The 17,746-nt window shown below is 44.5% G+C and overlaps 1 protein-coding gene across 1 annotated transcript in view; it reads right to left on the bottom strand.

Moving 5' to 3' along the window:
• Frem2 (FRAS1 related extracellular matrix 2) overlaps window positions 1-17,746 on the bottom strand; it is a 131,591-nt gene that overhangs the window by 71,306 nt on the left and 42,539 nt on the right. The window contains exon 3 of the mRNA XM_040754431.1: window positions 697-843. Within this exon, the coding sequence (XP_040610365.1) occupies window positions 697-843 (147 nt within the window). The remainder of the gene's footprint in view (window positions 1-696; window positions 844-17,746) is intronic.

Genomic DNA, 17,746 nt, shown 5'->3' with positions numbered 1-17,746 from the left:
GCACTTAGCCGCTCTGTTAAATGTGTGGTGCTCAAAATGATATCGCTGTCTGGGGTACACTGCCACTTTCCATCAGGGTGCTCAGCACTGGGCATCAATGTCTGCGGCATGCACTTCCTTATTCTGTGATTACATGAGATGAAATGTGGCCTGGAATCGGAGCTGAAGAAAGGTTCTATTCATTTGCTGCTGACTCTTGGTCTTATTAAATAAGGCAGAAGAAAATGACTAGGCCTCAACATGTATCGTTTTAACATGTACTGGTCAGTACATGTTGAAGGCTACAGGGTCTTCAAACTCAAAACATGGCGAGTTAACACTTTGATGCCCAACAACTCCCTGAATCCATTTTGCTTATTTATTATTGTATCTGTCGTGTGTATTTTACACTGCTGTTTCAGCTGACTTGTACCCTGGGGATGAATTACATTCTTATTAGTTTATTCTAACCTGGTGACATTTGACTTTATTTTTTAATTCATCTATGATTACTTCCAAATTTGTGATTGTATTTTACACTACAGAAAGGTCACACTCATGCACCTTGACACAAATCTGTTATGATCTCTAAGTAGTTAAAAATCAAGTATCAACATTTCACTAAGATTTTAACCTAGATCAGTGTCCTAAATTAGCACTGCAGTTTAATCACTAGAGAAAAAATATAAACACATGGAAAGTGTAAATTAAACTTACTTATAAATGAAGTTTCTCCCAGGTATCCTCTGCGTTTAAGAACAATATCAAGAAATTTGGAATCTTCGTTGATCAAGTAGTATTCCTTTTCGAAGGAGATCCACGCCCAATTCAGTCGAAAATGCTGGTTGGTTAACTTGTTTCCACCTGGAAAACGAATGTCAAACTTTACTGCTTTCTTGAATGAATGGCCTGAACAATTCACAAACTTGAAAACTCTGAAGAGAATATTGCTAGATTTAATACACAACTCCAGAACACGTGCCGTTTGACATTCACAGACAATGGATGCAATCTTTGATAAATTCCTCCATCCTTTCAGGATGGGAGGTTGGGGAGCAGAAAGGGACATGTAGTATTCTGAAGCCAAGAGTCATAAAACAGGGAGGAGTGGATCCAGGAAGGGGGGTATGAATAGGATAAAAATACCTTGCATGTGCTGTCCATTAGTAAAAGTATTTTTTCAAGAACTCATTTACCACAAGGTGCCGCTGGAGAGCAAGCTTCTCTCTGTAGAGGCCTGCAATGTACACACACACACACACACACACACACACACACACACACACACACACACACACACACACACACACACCCTTCACAAATACCTTTTTCTGGTTCACAGAGCAATTGGGTGGAAGGCTTTAATTATAACCACTTAAAGAAAAACAAATATTCCTTCTCCACCCCCCTTTCCACTAGACTCCACTCCATTCCTGAGAGCAAACAGACAGCCTTTTTCATTGGCGGAACCCTCTCCTCCCACCTTCCCACCAAAATGGAGCTGGCTGCCCTAGGGAGAAAATGAACCTTGTGTGTGATCTCTCTAATGCAAGAGCTACTCTGTTGAGTAAATGAAAGAACTGGTTATCAGTTGATCACTCCACACCTATCCTTGGACTGCTTTTGATCTCTGAGGTTCATAAACAAAGGCATCACTAATTCCTTTTAAGTCTTTCTGGAAAAGAGTAAGGGGGACAAAGCCTAAATAACAAACACAGCTAAAGACACAGTTTTTATTCTAGTTCTGTCTCTTTTGAGTCCACACAAAGAGAGCTAGGTAGAGAAAGATGAGATGGAGAAATGTCAAGACTCTCGTTGACCGAAAATCTGCACAAGGTGAAGTCTGTTGACTCCAAATTTTTATAAGTAAAAGCCACAGTAACTTTGAGTCACCGACTCTCACCCCTGAAAACCAAAGGCAATGCCTTATGCAGTTGAGAAACTGGTTCTCCTGTTTGACATGAAACTTGGTATCTCAGCCTCTTGGGAAATTTTCCACAATGAATGCGAGAGGCAAAAGGATGTTTTATCCCTTGAACCTGCCAGTCTTCCATTGGAGTTTTGCTTCCAAAGAAGCTGAAATAAAATTGTAAGGAGGTGTTCACTGTAATAGCTCCCATCATCGCCCAGACCTGGAAAACTCAAGGCTTTCTCTAGTCAAACCACTACAAAACCTCCCAGTCACTACATAGAAGGTACAGAGCCAGAGCTGCAGCTGCTTGGTTCCACATTAGCCTGGTATATGCAATGTCCTTGGTTCAATCCTCAGTACTGCCAAATGCTTGCACCCCCACAAAAATCAATGAATATGAAGTTCTTACTGAAGCACTTAAAATTGTCAAGCAGAAGCGGCAACATGTGCTATGGATGTGCACACAGCATTATTTTATGCTTAAAGTTGGTAAGTTCCTAGACAATTCAGCTTTTTAAGTTACTTTTTGGTGTGTCTGTTACTTGCTTGCTAGTTTGGATTTTGAGACAGAGTCTCACCGTATAGAAGCAGCAGACTTTCAACCTGTAATCCTTTCAGTTCAGTCCCATGGATACAGGTGAATACACCTTCCACGGTCACTTTTTAAATTAATCTTTTGTAGTACTTATTTTAATACTTCATGTGTATGGCATTTTTGCTTGCATATATGTGTGTGCATCACATGCCTGCCTAGTGCCTGTGGGGGCCGTAAGAGGGTATCAGATCCCGGGAACTGGAGTTGTAGGTGGTTGTGAGCCACCACATGGATGTTAGAAAGACAGCCATGATCTGTCATCATGCCACAGGCCCAAAGGATGAGGGCCAATTGCTCACATAAACTAAATTAGACCTGTGTTCTTATCATGATGGTATCTCGGGCACTTTGTTACAGCAGAGAAAACCTAATCTAACCGATTGCATAGTCTATAAACAGCTAGGAGAGATTTTGAAAGTTCTGCTATGAAGGAGAAAGAGACAGAAGCACTAACTACCTGATTTAAGTAGTACACGTCATGTACAAAGACGGGGATATCGTACTGAGCCATCACTTTCGTAGGAAGAGATGCGGTCATATCTAACCCTTCACTGTTCTGTGTATGAACTTGGGGGCAGGGTTTGCACTCAGCACAGTCTCCTTCCTAATACCCTTCACTTTTCTGCTCCTCTTAGCAATGTCGAGTTTTCCAAATTTGACAATATTTCACCAGTTTTAGTTTGATTCTCTTTATTGAAATGGAGAAATAGTGATCTCTTCTAAATACTACACACTGAAGAATACTGGGTGGTGAAGAGCTGTGTTTCCCCCTGAATGAATCAAGACACCCCGGCTAACCTTAGTTGGCCTCTTTATTGAATTAGTTTTACAGCCTCATTTCCTAAATGTAGTTATTTTTTGTCTGACCATTTCTGCCTCTTCAGACTCTCACCCCTGATCTAGAGAGAAGGCACTTAATTTTGATTATTATTAGAAGAAAAAATCTCACTGAATGGAGTAGAATTCTACTGCCTTGGTTAAAGGGTGTGCCTCAATTACTGGGTCATGTGAATTTCTACCTAAGTGTAACCTATAGTGTCCGGTACTGAATCATTTAATTTTAAAATATTGCTTTAAAGGATACATCAAAACTGTCTTTCATTTTGAACTAGGTACCAAATTACTGGTTTTTTCACAGTTCTAACTCACATATGACTGAACAAGTATTTCCATGGATCCACAGCACTTTGAGATTTTATTAAAAGAAAACCAGAAACAATGTCAGGAGCCTTTGCTTTTATAAGACAATGAGATGGTACAGGTTAATTGACACAGTGATTTAGAGTTTATTATAAAGCTGCGGGTTTCCAGTGGATATTTAACTAGAGAGCATCAAGTCACATCTGTAGAGTCCAAATCAAAACAATTAAATGCCACCTAACTCCTCTGCACAGGTGAGCCATCCTTAGGTTTAGAACTTGCAACATCTCGGCAGTCACTTGTGTAGGAAGATGCCGTTACTCTGAGGGACTAAACTTTGCTGACTTTAACTCCATGTGTTAAGAGTTTGGGAGCCACTATAGTTTTGAGGAGAGATACCATAATAGAGGGAGCCATTTTAGGTTTGAGGAGAGATCTGGCACTAGTGAGATTTCCAGAGATCTGCAAGGATGATCCCAACTAAGAATCCAAGCAATAGTAGAGAGGCTACCTTAAATGCCCTTCCTTGATAATGAGATTGATGACTACCTTATATGCCATCCTAGAGCCTTCATCCAGTGGCTGATGGAAGCAGAGGCAGACATCCACAGCTAAATACTGAACTGAACTTCTGGAATCCAGTTGCAGAGAGGGAGGAGTGATGAGCAAAGCAATAAAGACTGGGTTGGTGAAACCCACAGAGGCAGCTGACCTGAACAAGGGGGAGTTCATGGACCCCAGACTGGCGACCGAGAGGCCATCATGGGACTGATCCAGACCCCATGAACATGGGTGTCAATGAGGAGGCCTTGGCAATCTATGGGGCCTTGGATTTAGCCCTGGTGTACAAACGGACTTTGGGAGCCCATTCCACAGGGAGGGATGCTCTCTCAGCCTGAACACATGGGGGGAGGGCCTAGGCCCTCCTGGGATGATATGACAGATTTTGAAGATTCCCCCTGGAGGGCCTCACCCTCCCTGGGGAGTGGAGGGGGTTGGGGTAGGAGGGTTGGTGGGGGGTGGGTGAGGAGGGGGAGGGTGAAGGAGCTGGGATTGACATGTCAAGCAAGCTTGTTTCTAATTTAAATTTAAAAACAAAAGGAACAAAGAGTGAACGTTCCCAAATTAAAAAAAAAAAAAGAGTATGATTGATCCTGTAGAATTGAAGTGTGTTTTACCCACACAGTGGAAAACAACCTTGCTTTTAGATACCATGTAAACACCTCTAACCTCAGTAGAGGGGAATCATACATCTTAATGCTGTAACTAAGGCTACATGACTGAATGCAAAATTTGACGTAAAATTTAACCAGCTTAAGAACCAGATGAATTTTACTTCCATGATTGGCTGCCTTTTTAAAGTAGATCCCCAGTCTCGGATGCTGGAGGAGCTGGAAACAAATTAAGTCCTGTGGCTTGTGCCATAAATCTCCACAACAGGTGCCTGACAGCTGATCACCACAGGCCCCCAGTGCTTTGTCCCCAAGCCCTGCCACCAAAGCCATTAAGGTTTTGATGAGAAGGCTCCCTTTGAACTTCTCCAGCTGGTCTTTAGGCTTCTGCAATTTTCTCTTTCAGTTCAAACTCAATAGTTACTTTAGAATAACAAAGAATCACAGATCTTCAACCATCCCTCCTTAGAAACACTGGCTTTCCTGATTTCCCTTAAGACAAAGCACACTTCAGAACCACAACACAGTGTATCTCAGCCTTGACCTGTGCTGTTGAGGGAGGATGCCCAACATTTAGCTTTAATAAGGATCTGTCCTTAGACAAAAGTTAGTTACCAGAAAAAAAAATGTTCTTTTAGTGTAAACTCCACTTGCCAAGAGTAAAGTTCAATCTGGAGACATCCCTAGAAGTCAAATATGCATCCGTAATGAAACAAAAGCTAATCTGGAATTAACCTTTTAAAGCCAAAGATATTTAAAGACAGATACTTATGGGCTGGGGATGTAGGTCAGTGGTGGAGTGCTCACCTAGAAATGGGTGTTTATATTGGAAAAGGTTTAAGGTACTATTGTCTGATTTATAGGCAAAATTGTATCATTGTATTTTTAAGCAAATTTTAGGAAGTTCTGTTCTTTCAAAGCATACCAAACTCGATCACCACCGGGGCCAGAGTGGGTGAAATTCTGGCTGTGCTTATATGGGAGTTGGTGAATCCCCCCATGCTCACGGAAAGGATTCATTTCCCTGTGGTGTCTGTGACAAGATGCCTCTCTAACTTTGCATTGGCCTTGGGCTCTTCACAGGAGAAACTGTCAGCTTGTAGAACCAGACCCTGATCCATAAAGTCAGGCTGGTTTTACTGCTTACTGAATACTGCCTGGTACAAAACATAAGCCAACCTGGGTCTTTGGGTCCCAGGACTGGGCCTTCAGTTATGGGACATGGGGCATGCGCAGGGACAAATCATATAAGCTCAAGACTGTCAAGTGCTTGGAGGTGCTGCCCTGCAGCTGTGGGCATGCATGAGGAGGAGGAGGGTTACTTTACCCAGAGGCAATAGGAGACAAACATGGAAGCCCCCCGGTGATTAAATGGGCCTTGAGTCAGGGTTGTAGGGACTCAGACATTTTATTAACTCCGCCCCCTGACGACCGGGTGCACGCAGTGACGCGACTACATCATCACTACATCACTCTTCGAGGGACTCATGTACACCGTCCCCTTTATAAGCCACCACTCAACACCCCCTTGCTCTCCCTCGCTCTCTCTCTCGCTCTCTCTCTCGCTCTCTCTCGCTCTCTCTCCCTCTCTCTCTCTCTCTCTCCCTCTCCCTCTCCCTCTCTCTCCCTCAGCTCTGCACAGGTTAGTTACCCCTCACCCCCTCCTTTTCTTCCCTGTCCACCAATAAAACTCCTCGTGGGACCGTTGTGTCTCGTTACTGGGTAAAACTTAGACATTTTAACAAGGGTGGCAAATTTGAACATTCAGGGTGGTAGAGAGAAAGGTAACTCTGGATGAGAAATCCAGGAACAAGAGAGCTTCAAAGAATTCGGTTTCGTGGGAGCTCAGGGAATTTGCTACATATTAATACTCCTTTTTGCCAATGAAGTCATTGGAAAGCCAAGACAAGAAGTTGATGCCGTAGATGAGGTTCACCCAAAGTTAAACTTGAGGGCAAGAAGGGTTGGTTAATCCTGAGGTGACACAGACACACGGATGTGGACATCTCAGACTTTGAAGCCTCTGTGACCAGACTTTTTATTGTTTTCCAGACTCCTTACTACACTGAGTGCTTATTTTAGCTTAGTTAATTAGTGTATTTCAGTTGAAGGCATTAAAATCACTGACATATGCAACAGTTGGTCACTAATAAATCATTTTCCCTCCCACTCTGTGAAACTCCACCCCACGTCCACTGCCTGCTTTGTTACGTGAAGGAGGCTGCAGAGAACAAGGGGTCAGACCCTCTGAGCAGTAAAAGAGCTTGGAGAGAATGTAGGCGGGAAGTGGAAGAGAAAGGGGCGTGGCTGGTTATTATTGTGTGCATGGGTGTGCGCACACATACACACGCGCATGCATTCACACACACATGCACGCACGCACGCACACAGCTATCTTTGGGAGAGGTATAAAAAAGTGTACCCTTCACAGGAAATAGAGTGGTGGAGACCCAACATCTCCTGCCTCATGAACAGCAATGAGTGCAGCTGAAGTATGACAGTTCACACTTTATTCTCCATACATATATATTACATATTATATATATGTAATCTATTTCGTGTGTGCACTCTGTGCGTCCACGCTTAAAACAGTCTGAGTGTGGAGGTCCCAGGATGGCCTGTAGGAGTCGGGAGTCAATGCTCTTCGACTGCCACGTGGGTTACAGTGACACTTCGCACAGCTCTCGTTCTATGAATGTCCCCAGTTCATCATTTGTGTAGTAGCACGTCTTTGCTGGTGACTTCATTATTTAAAATGTTCCCAGATCAAGGCGCCACAATGCTATTACTCATAAATCCAAGGAAGTTACAATGTACCTTACAAAGAACATGCAGGTGTTGGCTAAGCTTAACTCAACTCTCAGTCAGGGTCCTTGTGTGTACAATGTTGGTGCCTAACTTGAAATAAGGTGTTGTTTGAAAGAAGTACAACAACTAAAAGCTATAGGCTGATGAAGTGAATTTAGGAAACCTGCATTTCCCCTAGGGACAATCAATCAGGATTTACTGATTGGACTTCATGGTGATTTTATAGAACCTAATATAATGAATATTGAAAATCACTGTTTAGTCAGCACAAACCACAAATTACTCTTCTGAGTCACAAAGTATTACATCACAGAACCAATCCCCTCCATGACTTCTGCTCAGGAGTGTTGCCTGACGGGAACGCTGCTATATTCACAGATGGGAGACAGCCGCCTCCCTGGCCATCACAGCCAACACTGGGGCATTGACATCACTGTGGCTGCTGTTGGAAGGTGTCCCCTCTCCCACACAGCTGCCTATCTGAAGCTGAAGGTGGACGGAGGCTGTGGCATCGAGATGAACCCAGCTGCGTGTACCGGATGAAGCTTTGTGCAGAAGCGTCTCCTGACAGACATTCTGTGCTTAAGGCATTCTGGGGTCCAGGCCTATGACACTTATGCGGGCATTGAGTGACAACTGCAAGGCACTCACCATGGCGGAAGTGACATCAGGCACAATAGTAGACTGTGCAGAACGTGTTCCTAACTGTCAAGCAGAGGACCAAGGTGAGCTACGTCGCTCGATCCTGTCTAAGGTCTCTTTAGGAAAGGAGAATATAATCAGGGGACATTTTAGTCTTCTTCAGTGTCACTCTTTTGGAAGCCTTTTTCCTTCAAACACAGAATAGCAGAAAAAGTGACGACACACCTCCAGGGCCTACCCTGGGGGCTCCTAGGGGCACGTGTTCCCTGCTATAGGGAAGCTGGACATCACAGCCAGGATTACAGGTAGAACGTACTGTTACTGCTGGTCAGGGCTGCCTGCCTTTCGCCAAAAGGGCTGTGAAGATGGTTTTTCCTAACCAGAAGCGTGAGGTGGGCTCTGCCAGTGTTAACACTTGGCAAAAGGAACACAGGAACGGAGTAACCTGGCTGAATTCAGCTCAGACTTGAGGGCCCCGCAAGTGCCTGGTGAGGAATGTGGACAGGTTGGCAGCTATAGTCAGCGAATTTTAATGAAACACTTAGCATCCCCACTCAGCACACGGCAGACACACACGTCGGGAACTTCTGCGTTCTGTGGACCAGTCAGCGGGAGTGGGGTTAAATCCCTGCATTGACTGTGTCGGGGCCGATTTAACACTGACTCCCAGTGTTCTTCTCTCAACTTCTCCGAGTCACCTGATAAGTTCATTCAGGTCAACGCGGAATTTCAGGCCATGCTAGCATCCCTTTAATCTTCAAAAGTTAGTGTGTTCACAAACGGATGCCACGGGATAGAAGCCATACTATCTGAGTGAATGTCCCTCCCCTGTTGGCAAAGACCCTGGTGCTAACAGATAATGAGGCCACCGGACAGGAGGAGTCCGATGTCAAAGCAGAGGAATGGTAGAAAAAAAAAAAAAAAAAAAGAACAGAAGAGTTCAGCCTCTAATTTCAGGGAGGGATTTGGAGGCTACACTCAGTGCTGCGCTGAGGAGGCTGGGAGGTAAATGGCTTCTGATGGAGGGAACTACCAGGCCACAGCAGCCTGGAAGCTGCCAGCCCGAGCCTTCTTCCGGGCTCCTTCCATTATCTAAGTACAGCCCCTCCCCCAAGCCCCAGCCCCCACCCCCCACCCCCGCCCAGCAAACAAGGAATTAAAATCAAAAGGAACGTGCTTATTTTCATCCTTGCAACCACAAAAACGGAAGAACCGCCGATTCCTATCTTCTGACCTAGGGTTTGAGAGTCTTTGCTACATCAAGCCTGACTGGCTGTGTCGCCTGTCTCATCCTGAGTTAGCCTTCACCATGGTGGAACTAAGGTCTGGACGCTGATAGGCGCCTCCAGGAATTCCATCCCGGTGCACATCCACCCGAATGCGCACCTGAAAGGGGCGAAGGGCAAAGTAAACACGGGTAATTGCAAGGTGAACTCTCGCCCACTACTGCACCGGCATGGGCAGCCTCGAAGCTAACTTAGTTATTTTAACCCTTGTCATGCAAGCAGCTGAGGCCAGGTCTCTTTCACTTAATGTGCTGATCGGGGAATAAAGAAATAATTATGTTGGTGAACAGCACAAATACAGACACCGGGCCTTTTGGAGTAGCAGTTTCTCCTCGCTTGCTATTTTTACCAAGCTCCAGAAAGGTATGGTTTCAATGGGCTACAAAGGAGTTGCCTTCCTGTGAAAGATGAGTGCATTACCCTGCAGGCAAGCCTGCTCTGGAGGCCCTTTCCTAGGGCCTCCTTATAGATCTAGGCATTTCAATTATTAAATATTAAGTATTATATAGGTGTATATATATATATACTTTTAACTTTGGGGAGGTCTTACTTTTTGTCTCTTTTTAAAGCAGCCTAGAGCTAATTTGCTATCATCTTCCCAATTTCCGATAGAAATAAGAATGCAAGCCAACAAACGTTTTCACGGTAGCCCTGCCTGCTTTGACAGAGAGCAGAGTTAGGAAGGCCCACACCCTCATCACCCTCTTGGGAGAGGAAAAAAAAATACAAAAGCCAACACCTGGTGCAACAAGATTTCACACAAGCCCCGCCTGAAGCTACAAAGAAATTTATTAGATCTCTGGCAACATGTTCTTAAAATAAACTTAATGGCCCCGGGCTCTCTGTTCAAACCAAAGCCTAATTCCTTTTGTGGCGCCAGGGCCAGACAGCTCCCCCACCCCAAGAAGAGGGGAGGTGAGGGAACAGTGGGGAGTGGCCCACCACCTCCAGGCGTAACCGGTTTAGTGCACTGCAGCTGGTTCTCCAGTGAGGTGAGGCTTCTAATCACTGGGAGTGTGACAGTGTCACACTCACCACAGTGAAATGAGGCAATGCAGCCTGCAGGCGTTATGGCCAACTATGTTTTGCTGCTGTGTTACATCTCCGAGAACAGACAAAAATATAAAAGTGGGAAAATTATATTTCTTAATCTGATTGTTAAAGAGGGAAACAGCAGCAATGGAGCCCCATCTCTTCACTTGTTCCATTGGCCTCGGCCTTTAAGTATGCCGGTGAGGATGGAAGGTCTGGTTGATATGGGAGCAGAAAAGCCATCCTATGATGGAAACTCAGAGAGCAGAAGGGCCAGGACTGAGAGGACCCTTCTCACAGCCGAGTTTGCTTAATTTGTTGGCTGTGCAGATTGAAATCTGAATGTGCTCGCACGTTCTCGGCTCTGTTTTAGGCAACAAAATGAAGACTCTGAAATTTGGACTTTCTTTTTTAAGTTGCAATGATCGAGTCCCATTAGCTGCACAGACGAATGGGTTTCACTGAGACATGCTATACCTGCACGCATGGCTGGTCCACCCTCACCAACTCCCACCCAGTTGTCCTCGGTCTTCTCTTGCCTTCCTCTCCACACTCACTCCCTGGTGGTTCGTCTTTCTGTTCTGCCTTGGTTTCTACATTGCAAGAACTTAAACAATTTGTGGAATTATGGCTGGCTATCCAGCTGTTGCACCTGTGGGAATCAGCACCGCCTTGCCAAGGAAGGAGAGCAGGAAGGAGAGCAATGGAGAGACGGAGGAGAGAGACAGCCACCAGGGGCAGCCCCAGTGTCACAGGTCAGTTCATCGTTCCCTCTCATTTATTTCAGATTAGCTTTGCAAAGGGAACCTGGCTGCTTAACCAGCAGGAGTATTTAATTAGTCAAATGATTTGGTTACTGGTCTGATCCCTTCAAAGTCAGGCAAGCAATACAACAGAATCCCTTTGGTGATGTATGTCTCTGTTGCACAGTAATGCGAGATCCGTTTGTTTACATATTTAGCTGGGAAGAGGAGAAAAACAGGAGGAGAAGAATGAAAGAAACCCATTTATCCTCTACAAAATTAGCAAGTGTCCACCGTCTACATATCTTCAACAAGCATGTTTTTAAAAGGGCACCTGTGTTTCTAAAACACCAAGGCTAAGTGTTGTGTTTGAAAAATAATTTAAACTTGGATACAATTGCTTTTAAGCTAAAAATATTTTTTTCAGTTAAAAAAGGTTGTATGTGTATTTTTACTGCTCTCGTTTATTAAGCAACTATGTCTCACAGAGGAAAATATATTATTAGCAATAAGAAGTAGTATCAGGTTAGCTATGATAAGGCATTGCCAACAAATTGTGAGACTAATTTTCTTAAGTATTGCAACAAAGTGGTGACAGGCTGAGCTGTATTTGCAGGTCCTAATGTTAGGTATCCTATGATCTTTGGACTTTGCTAAGTCATGTTCATAATGCTCAGGGTATCTGGTGTCATTTTCAGTCCTTCGGAAAATGCTGGTAAGAAAGGTAACCCCAGCATCTGTTTGTTCTGAGCAACCACAGGAAGCCCTGGCCAGGCTTCTTGGGGGAATTTTGGACTTTGATGTCCAGTTGGTAGAAAATGAAGGTCAGTTGACAAAAATGGTCTTAGGCCAAAGTAAGTCACATTTTTCTCTACTTGGTTAGTGTGTCATTCAGGCAGCACATTGCAGACCTGCTCAGACCTGTGTCTGAGACAGCAGTCACAACACAGAATTCATACATGTTCCATGCAGACAGCACATGGCAAAACTGCTCATGGTGTGACACACCAATCACAACACAGAATTCATATACATTCCATGCAGGAACTTACAAAAAAATTCTAATTATTACATGTACAGTGTTCTGCCTGCATGTATGCTTGCACGCCAGAATGGTATACCAGACCTCATTATAGATGGTTGTGAGCCACCATGTGGTTGCTGAGACTTGAACTCAGGACCTCTGGAAGAGCAGTCAGTGCTCTTAAACTATGAGCCATCTCTCTAGCCCCCATGAAAGCTCTTTTAAAAAGATGTGCTTCGAAAGTAAATACACTGCCTTTAAGATAGTCTAACTCTCTGGAAGTGGGTGATGATTTTTGCCACCAGGGAACATTTGGGCAAAGTCTGGTGGCTTTGTATGTTTATGCTCTTATACATGTGCACACATGCATGTGAGTATATATGTATATTTGTGCACATGTCTATATATTCGTAGAAGCCAAAGGTGGACATTAGAGGTCTTCTTTGATCACTCACTATCCACCTTATTTTTTTGAGACAGACTTCTCTCACTGAGCTTGGAACTCACCAGTTAGCCAGCTGTCCAATGAGTTCCTGAGATTGCCTTGTCTTGAACCTACACCCATGTGCCAAAGCTGGAATTACAGGAACAATAAAACCTGATTTTATGGGGGGTTGGGAATCCAAACTAAGGTCTTCATGTCTGTGCCACAGGCATTTTACTGACTGAGATCTCCCTAGTCCTGAGATTGCTCCCTAGGCCCTTAGACAGGCAGTCTTGGTTGTCATTACTGGAGAGGAGAGGGAAGGGGGGGGATAAGGGGCTGGAATCTTTGGGAAATACAAGGGTCTTACAATACTCAGGACAGAGAGATCCCACCCCACATCCATACAGGAAGACTTAGAACTATCTCCCCAGGGCTCACTAGTTAAGAGCACTTGCTACTCTTCCAGAGGATCTGAGATCGGCACCCATATTAGGTGGCTCACAACCATCTATAACTCTAGATATCAGGAACCAGACAGACACCTCTGACATGGCACCAGAACTCACAAGCAGGTGCCCACATGCACTCACACAAACCTACACATACCTTAAAATAATAAAACTATGTCTTAAAAGGAGAATTATCTGGCACCAAACAACATCGTGGCTAACAGAGAAGCCTTGGTCCAAGTGTACCTAATATAAGCACAGCAACCTGGCAATTCTGGGCAAACCTGTGTTTTCTTACTGTATCTTCAGTACGATGACCTGTGTAAGTGCTCAGAACTTCCCCCACTGGTGCGGTTAAGCTTCCAGCAAAAGTGTTTCATTTTCTTGCTACAGGTAATAGTTCAGCTGGTAGTTTTCCCAATCAGTTAAAATTTACAGCTAATCCCAGGGGACATTTGGGGGTGAGGAAGGACCTTTAGAAATTCACTGAGTCCAAGTGAAACTCTACACGTGGTTTAGGTTTTAATCAAGTGCCAGAGTAGCCTGTTCTCTTCTAGATCTTTCCGTAGATGAGTTTTCACCTGAGTACCTGAGAGTTTGAAAGCATGAAGGCAGAAACAGTCTTCTGAAGTCACTGTAGATAAACACAGCTGAGCACTGGACGCATGCTACTCAGCTTTCCGCTTTCTAGGATTTTTTGTAGCAAAAGGAGAAACATTGCATATTTAATGCATGCACTTGCGTGTAAATATACACACACACATGCATGCACCCATGCACGCACACAATGCTCATACAGGCATGCTTGCATGCATGCACATGCATGCACATACATGCACATATTCACATACATGAACATTCTCGGTTTTCCTATTATGGAGAATGAGACGGCTCCCCAAAATACGTATCACATTGGGGCTAGAGAGATGGCTCAGCAGTTAAGAGTATTGTCTGTTCTTGCTGGGAATCCAGATTTGCTTTCTAGCACCAACATGGTGACTAAAAACTACCTGTAACTCCAGTTCTAGGGGATCTGATGACCTCTTTTAGCTTCCAAGGACACCAAGTACTCACATGGTACACATACACACATATATATATACACACACCGGCAAAACATCTATATACTTAAAAGAAAACAAAAGCATAGAGCATATAATGCCCTTTACATGTGTCTCCACCAGTGTGCAGGGGGCGTTTTTTCTTCTAGAATCCTTATTTTTCTGGACACTGACCAGCATTGTGGGGGGGGTTGTCACCCCCTCAAGAAAACACATACACTCTGCACTGACTAGAAAGGATCTATGCAGCATTAAGCTGCATAAATGGACTCTTCTGAAGAAATGCCTGGGGGCTCTGGGTCATGACTGTGTCTTGAAGGTCTACAAAGAAGGGATCCCATTTGTTAAGTGATCTCTAACTGACCTTGGCACACACTGGCTTCCAGTATGGACCAAGACCAGGGCAGAAGGTCCCATGTATCTGTCATTATCATTCTCACTTGCCACAGGTAGGATGGGGTTTCATAGTTTTCAGGAACAAAATCTAGTACAATCAACAAATTTATTTTTCCCTATCAGAGATACAAATTCTTGTTCCAGCTGTGTGATAGCTAATCCCAACTGTCAACTTGATAGGATTTAGAATTATCCTGTCAAGACTTCTTGACACATTTATGAGGGATTATCTAGGTTAAGTGGGGGTAGGGAGAGCCACCTTAACCTTGAGTGGGCCCCATTCCACGGAGTGGGGAAGAGCCACCTTAACTGGGGGAGGCCCCATTCCATGGGGTGGGGTCCTGTACTGCATAAGGAGGAGAAGGGAGTGTTCATCCCCCAGTGCTTCCTGAAGGTGGATGCTATGCCACCCCTCCCCTGGAAGTTGTTTCCCATTGGGTATTTCAACACAGCAGTGAGAAAAGTGACTAAAACCGGGTGCTTCTAATTTCTAATCCAGATGGCAAAGTAAATATACTCATCTGGAGGATGCCAAGAGAAGTGAGTTCGAATAAATACTGCTGGCTCCTGGTAGAGTTGTGCCAGAGAGTCACACTGAGCACTGGAAACATATTTATATACTTCCATTTTTGTGACTTAACAATAGAGTACTCCACTTTTTTCTTTTAATTAATCAAATGTGGGATCAGATCTCAATGGAGATAAGGATCAGGATTTTCTCCAGCTTAAAGACAAAACGGAAACAAAAGTCCAGCCAAAGCTGCCAGCAAAGTAGAGCCACATGAGCCCCTGGTTCTCAGATGGATCTTAAACTTACTCCCTGTGGACATCTGAACCCTATGATCTGTCCAACAGGGCTAAAGGGTTGTCAGGCTTACTAAGAAGAATGCTTTCTGCAGCGAGGAAACCACCCGCTCAGGAAGTATGGGCTATGCTGGGTCCTGGACAGGTTAAAACACGGATTAACAGGCGCAGTCCCCGAAAGCCCACTGTCCACAAGTCTGTGCTTACCTCCCACGACAAATGGCTGAGTGCCTAGCACCTTTTCAGAAAGACTTATTTACTTTTACTTTATACACGTGTGTGTGAGAGCGTGCCTGCATGTTGACGTGTGCCGCACGCGTGTGAATCCCATAGAGGCCATGGCAGGACATCAGACCCCCTGGAGCTGGAGTTATATGGCCATGAGCTGCCATGGAGTTGCTGGGAACCGCGCCCAGATCCTCTGCAGGAGCAGCCAGTGCTCTAACTACTGAGCCATCTCTTCAGCCCCAGGTACCTATCAACTCTAGAGGAAATAGAAATGGCATTTTGATTCACATCGCAGATGCTTTGGTAATGATGTTGACACATTCTACCGGGAAATGCCTGTGGTTTTTGGAAGAATGAAACATAATTAAATTAAAATCATGAATTACTCTCACTCTTGTGTTGCAGCTGTGTACAAAGATTCTTATGCGTGTATATGTGCATCTGGAACTTTAGGGCAATATATATATACATATATATGTATGTATGTACAGGACAATAGATATGTATATAATACATACATATAGGATAATATGTACACATACATATATGTATAATGTTCAAGTTTATGTCCCCTAGAAATTGAAACTAATTTCTGAGTCAACAAACACTCAGAAAGTCATCAGTACCCTTAAGAGAACGGCAGAGAAACCATGTTTTGGGAATGTCGAGATTCACAGAACATCTTCATGGTATTTTTCTTATTGGAGGCAAAGAGAATGGCTGTGATCCTGTGTCCCGCTTCTCAGGATGGGGGACAGGGTGGGTGGCAGAGGGGACCCAGGGCTCTGGTGGACTAAGAGGATCTGGGCAAAGAGCACTAGGTTGAGCTGCCGTCACTGACATACAAGGACTGAGTTAATGCACGGACCTGGTTCAGAGGCTGCGGGGCCAGTGTTTGGAAATGCCTCCAGTCAGGAGAGAGGGCATCTGGGCAGCCCTGTCTGGGTACGTTCCTCCTCCAGGGCTTCATTTGTTCTAGGACTCAGCTCCCTTCATGTGTTTAGAACCTTCATTCCTTTCGTGCCAATTGTCTACCTCAGCAATTTCGCCTTTTTTCCAACTTCTGCTAAACATGCTTTATCTTAATGCTGCCAGGTGTGCAGCTGCCCGGTGGCTTACCCAGCCTACACTGCACTGAGGGTTTTCTTTTCAAGTCTCCCTAGAAATGGGGGCTCTGCGACAGCAAATGTTTTATTTCATAATTCTGATTTTACGTGCAGGGGTGTTTTGCATGCATCCATGTCTGTGCACCACTCGCGTGCTTGATGCTCACAGAGGCCAGAAGAGGGCATCCACAAGAGGGCACTGGGTCTTCTGGAGCTGAAGTTACGGATGGTTGCGAGCCACCATGTGGGTGCTGGGAACTGAACACAGGTCCTCTGGGAGAGCAGTCAGAGTTCATAACCACTGAGTCATTTCTCCAGTCTCAATATCAAATATTCTAATAGAAGGGGGAATTTATTTATTTATTTATTTTGATTTTTTTTGAGACAGGGTTTCTCTGTGGCTTTGGAGCCTGTCCTGGAACTCGCTCTGCAGACCAAGCTGGTCTCGAACTCACAGAGTTCTGGGATTAAAGGTGTGCACCACCACCGCCCAACAGAAGGGAGAAATCATAAGCATGAGTATTTCAACAATTTTTGTCTGTACAATGCCATAGCTTTTCACTAATTTCCCAGGTATGAGTTCATGAAATCACAGTTGGTTTACTTCATCTTCAAGTTTCAACTTCCCGAACAATCCATCCCACACCCATGCCACTACTAGATGAAGACCTCGCCTAGAAAAGGGACCTGGATGCTGCAAGAAGGAATGTGGGAATTTATGTATTTGGAAAAAAAGTCTTAATCAGAATTTTATTATGCTTTATGCTGGACATTCCTGGACAGCTTTGTAAAGCTGTCACTGGTGACGGACTGAAGCCAAATAGAAGCCTGGCTGTGTGCAGGTCTCTCTGCTTAATAAGCACCTCTCTGCCTAATCAAAGAGTTAAATAAAGCCGGGACACTGTCTTACAGAGAAAGGAACCGGAGTCATTGAGGCCAGGG

The sequence above is a fragment of the Mesocricetus auratus genome, unplaced genomic scaffold (genome assembly GCF_017639785.1).
Source record: "Mesocricetus auratus isolate SY011 unplaced genomic scaffold, BCM_Maur_2.0 Super-Scaffold_100011, whole genome shotgun sequence".
NCBI lineage: Eukaryota > Metazoa > Chordata > Mammalia > Rodentia > Cricetidae > Mesocricetus > Mesocricetus auratus.
The sequence above is the reverse complement of the archived record's forward strand: the minus strand, read 5'-3'. Positions and strand labels throughout refer to the sequence as shown.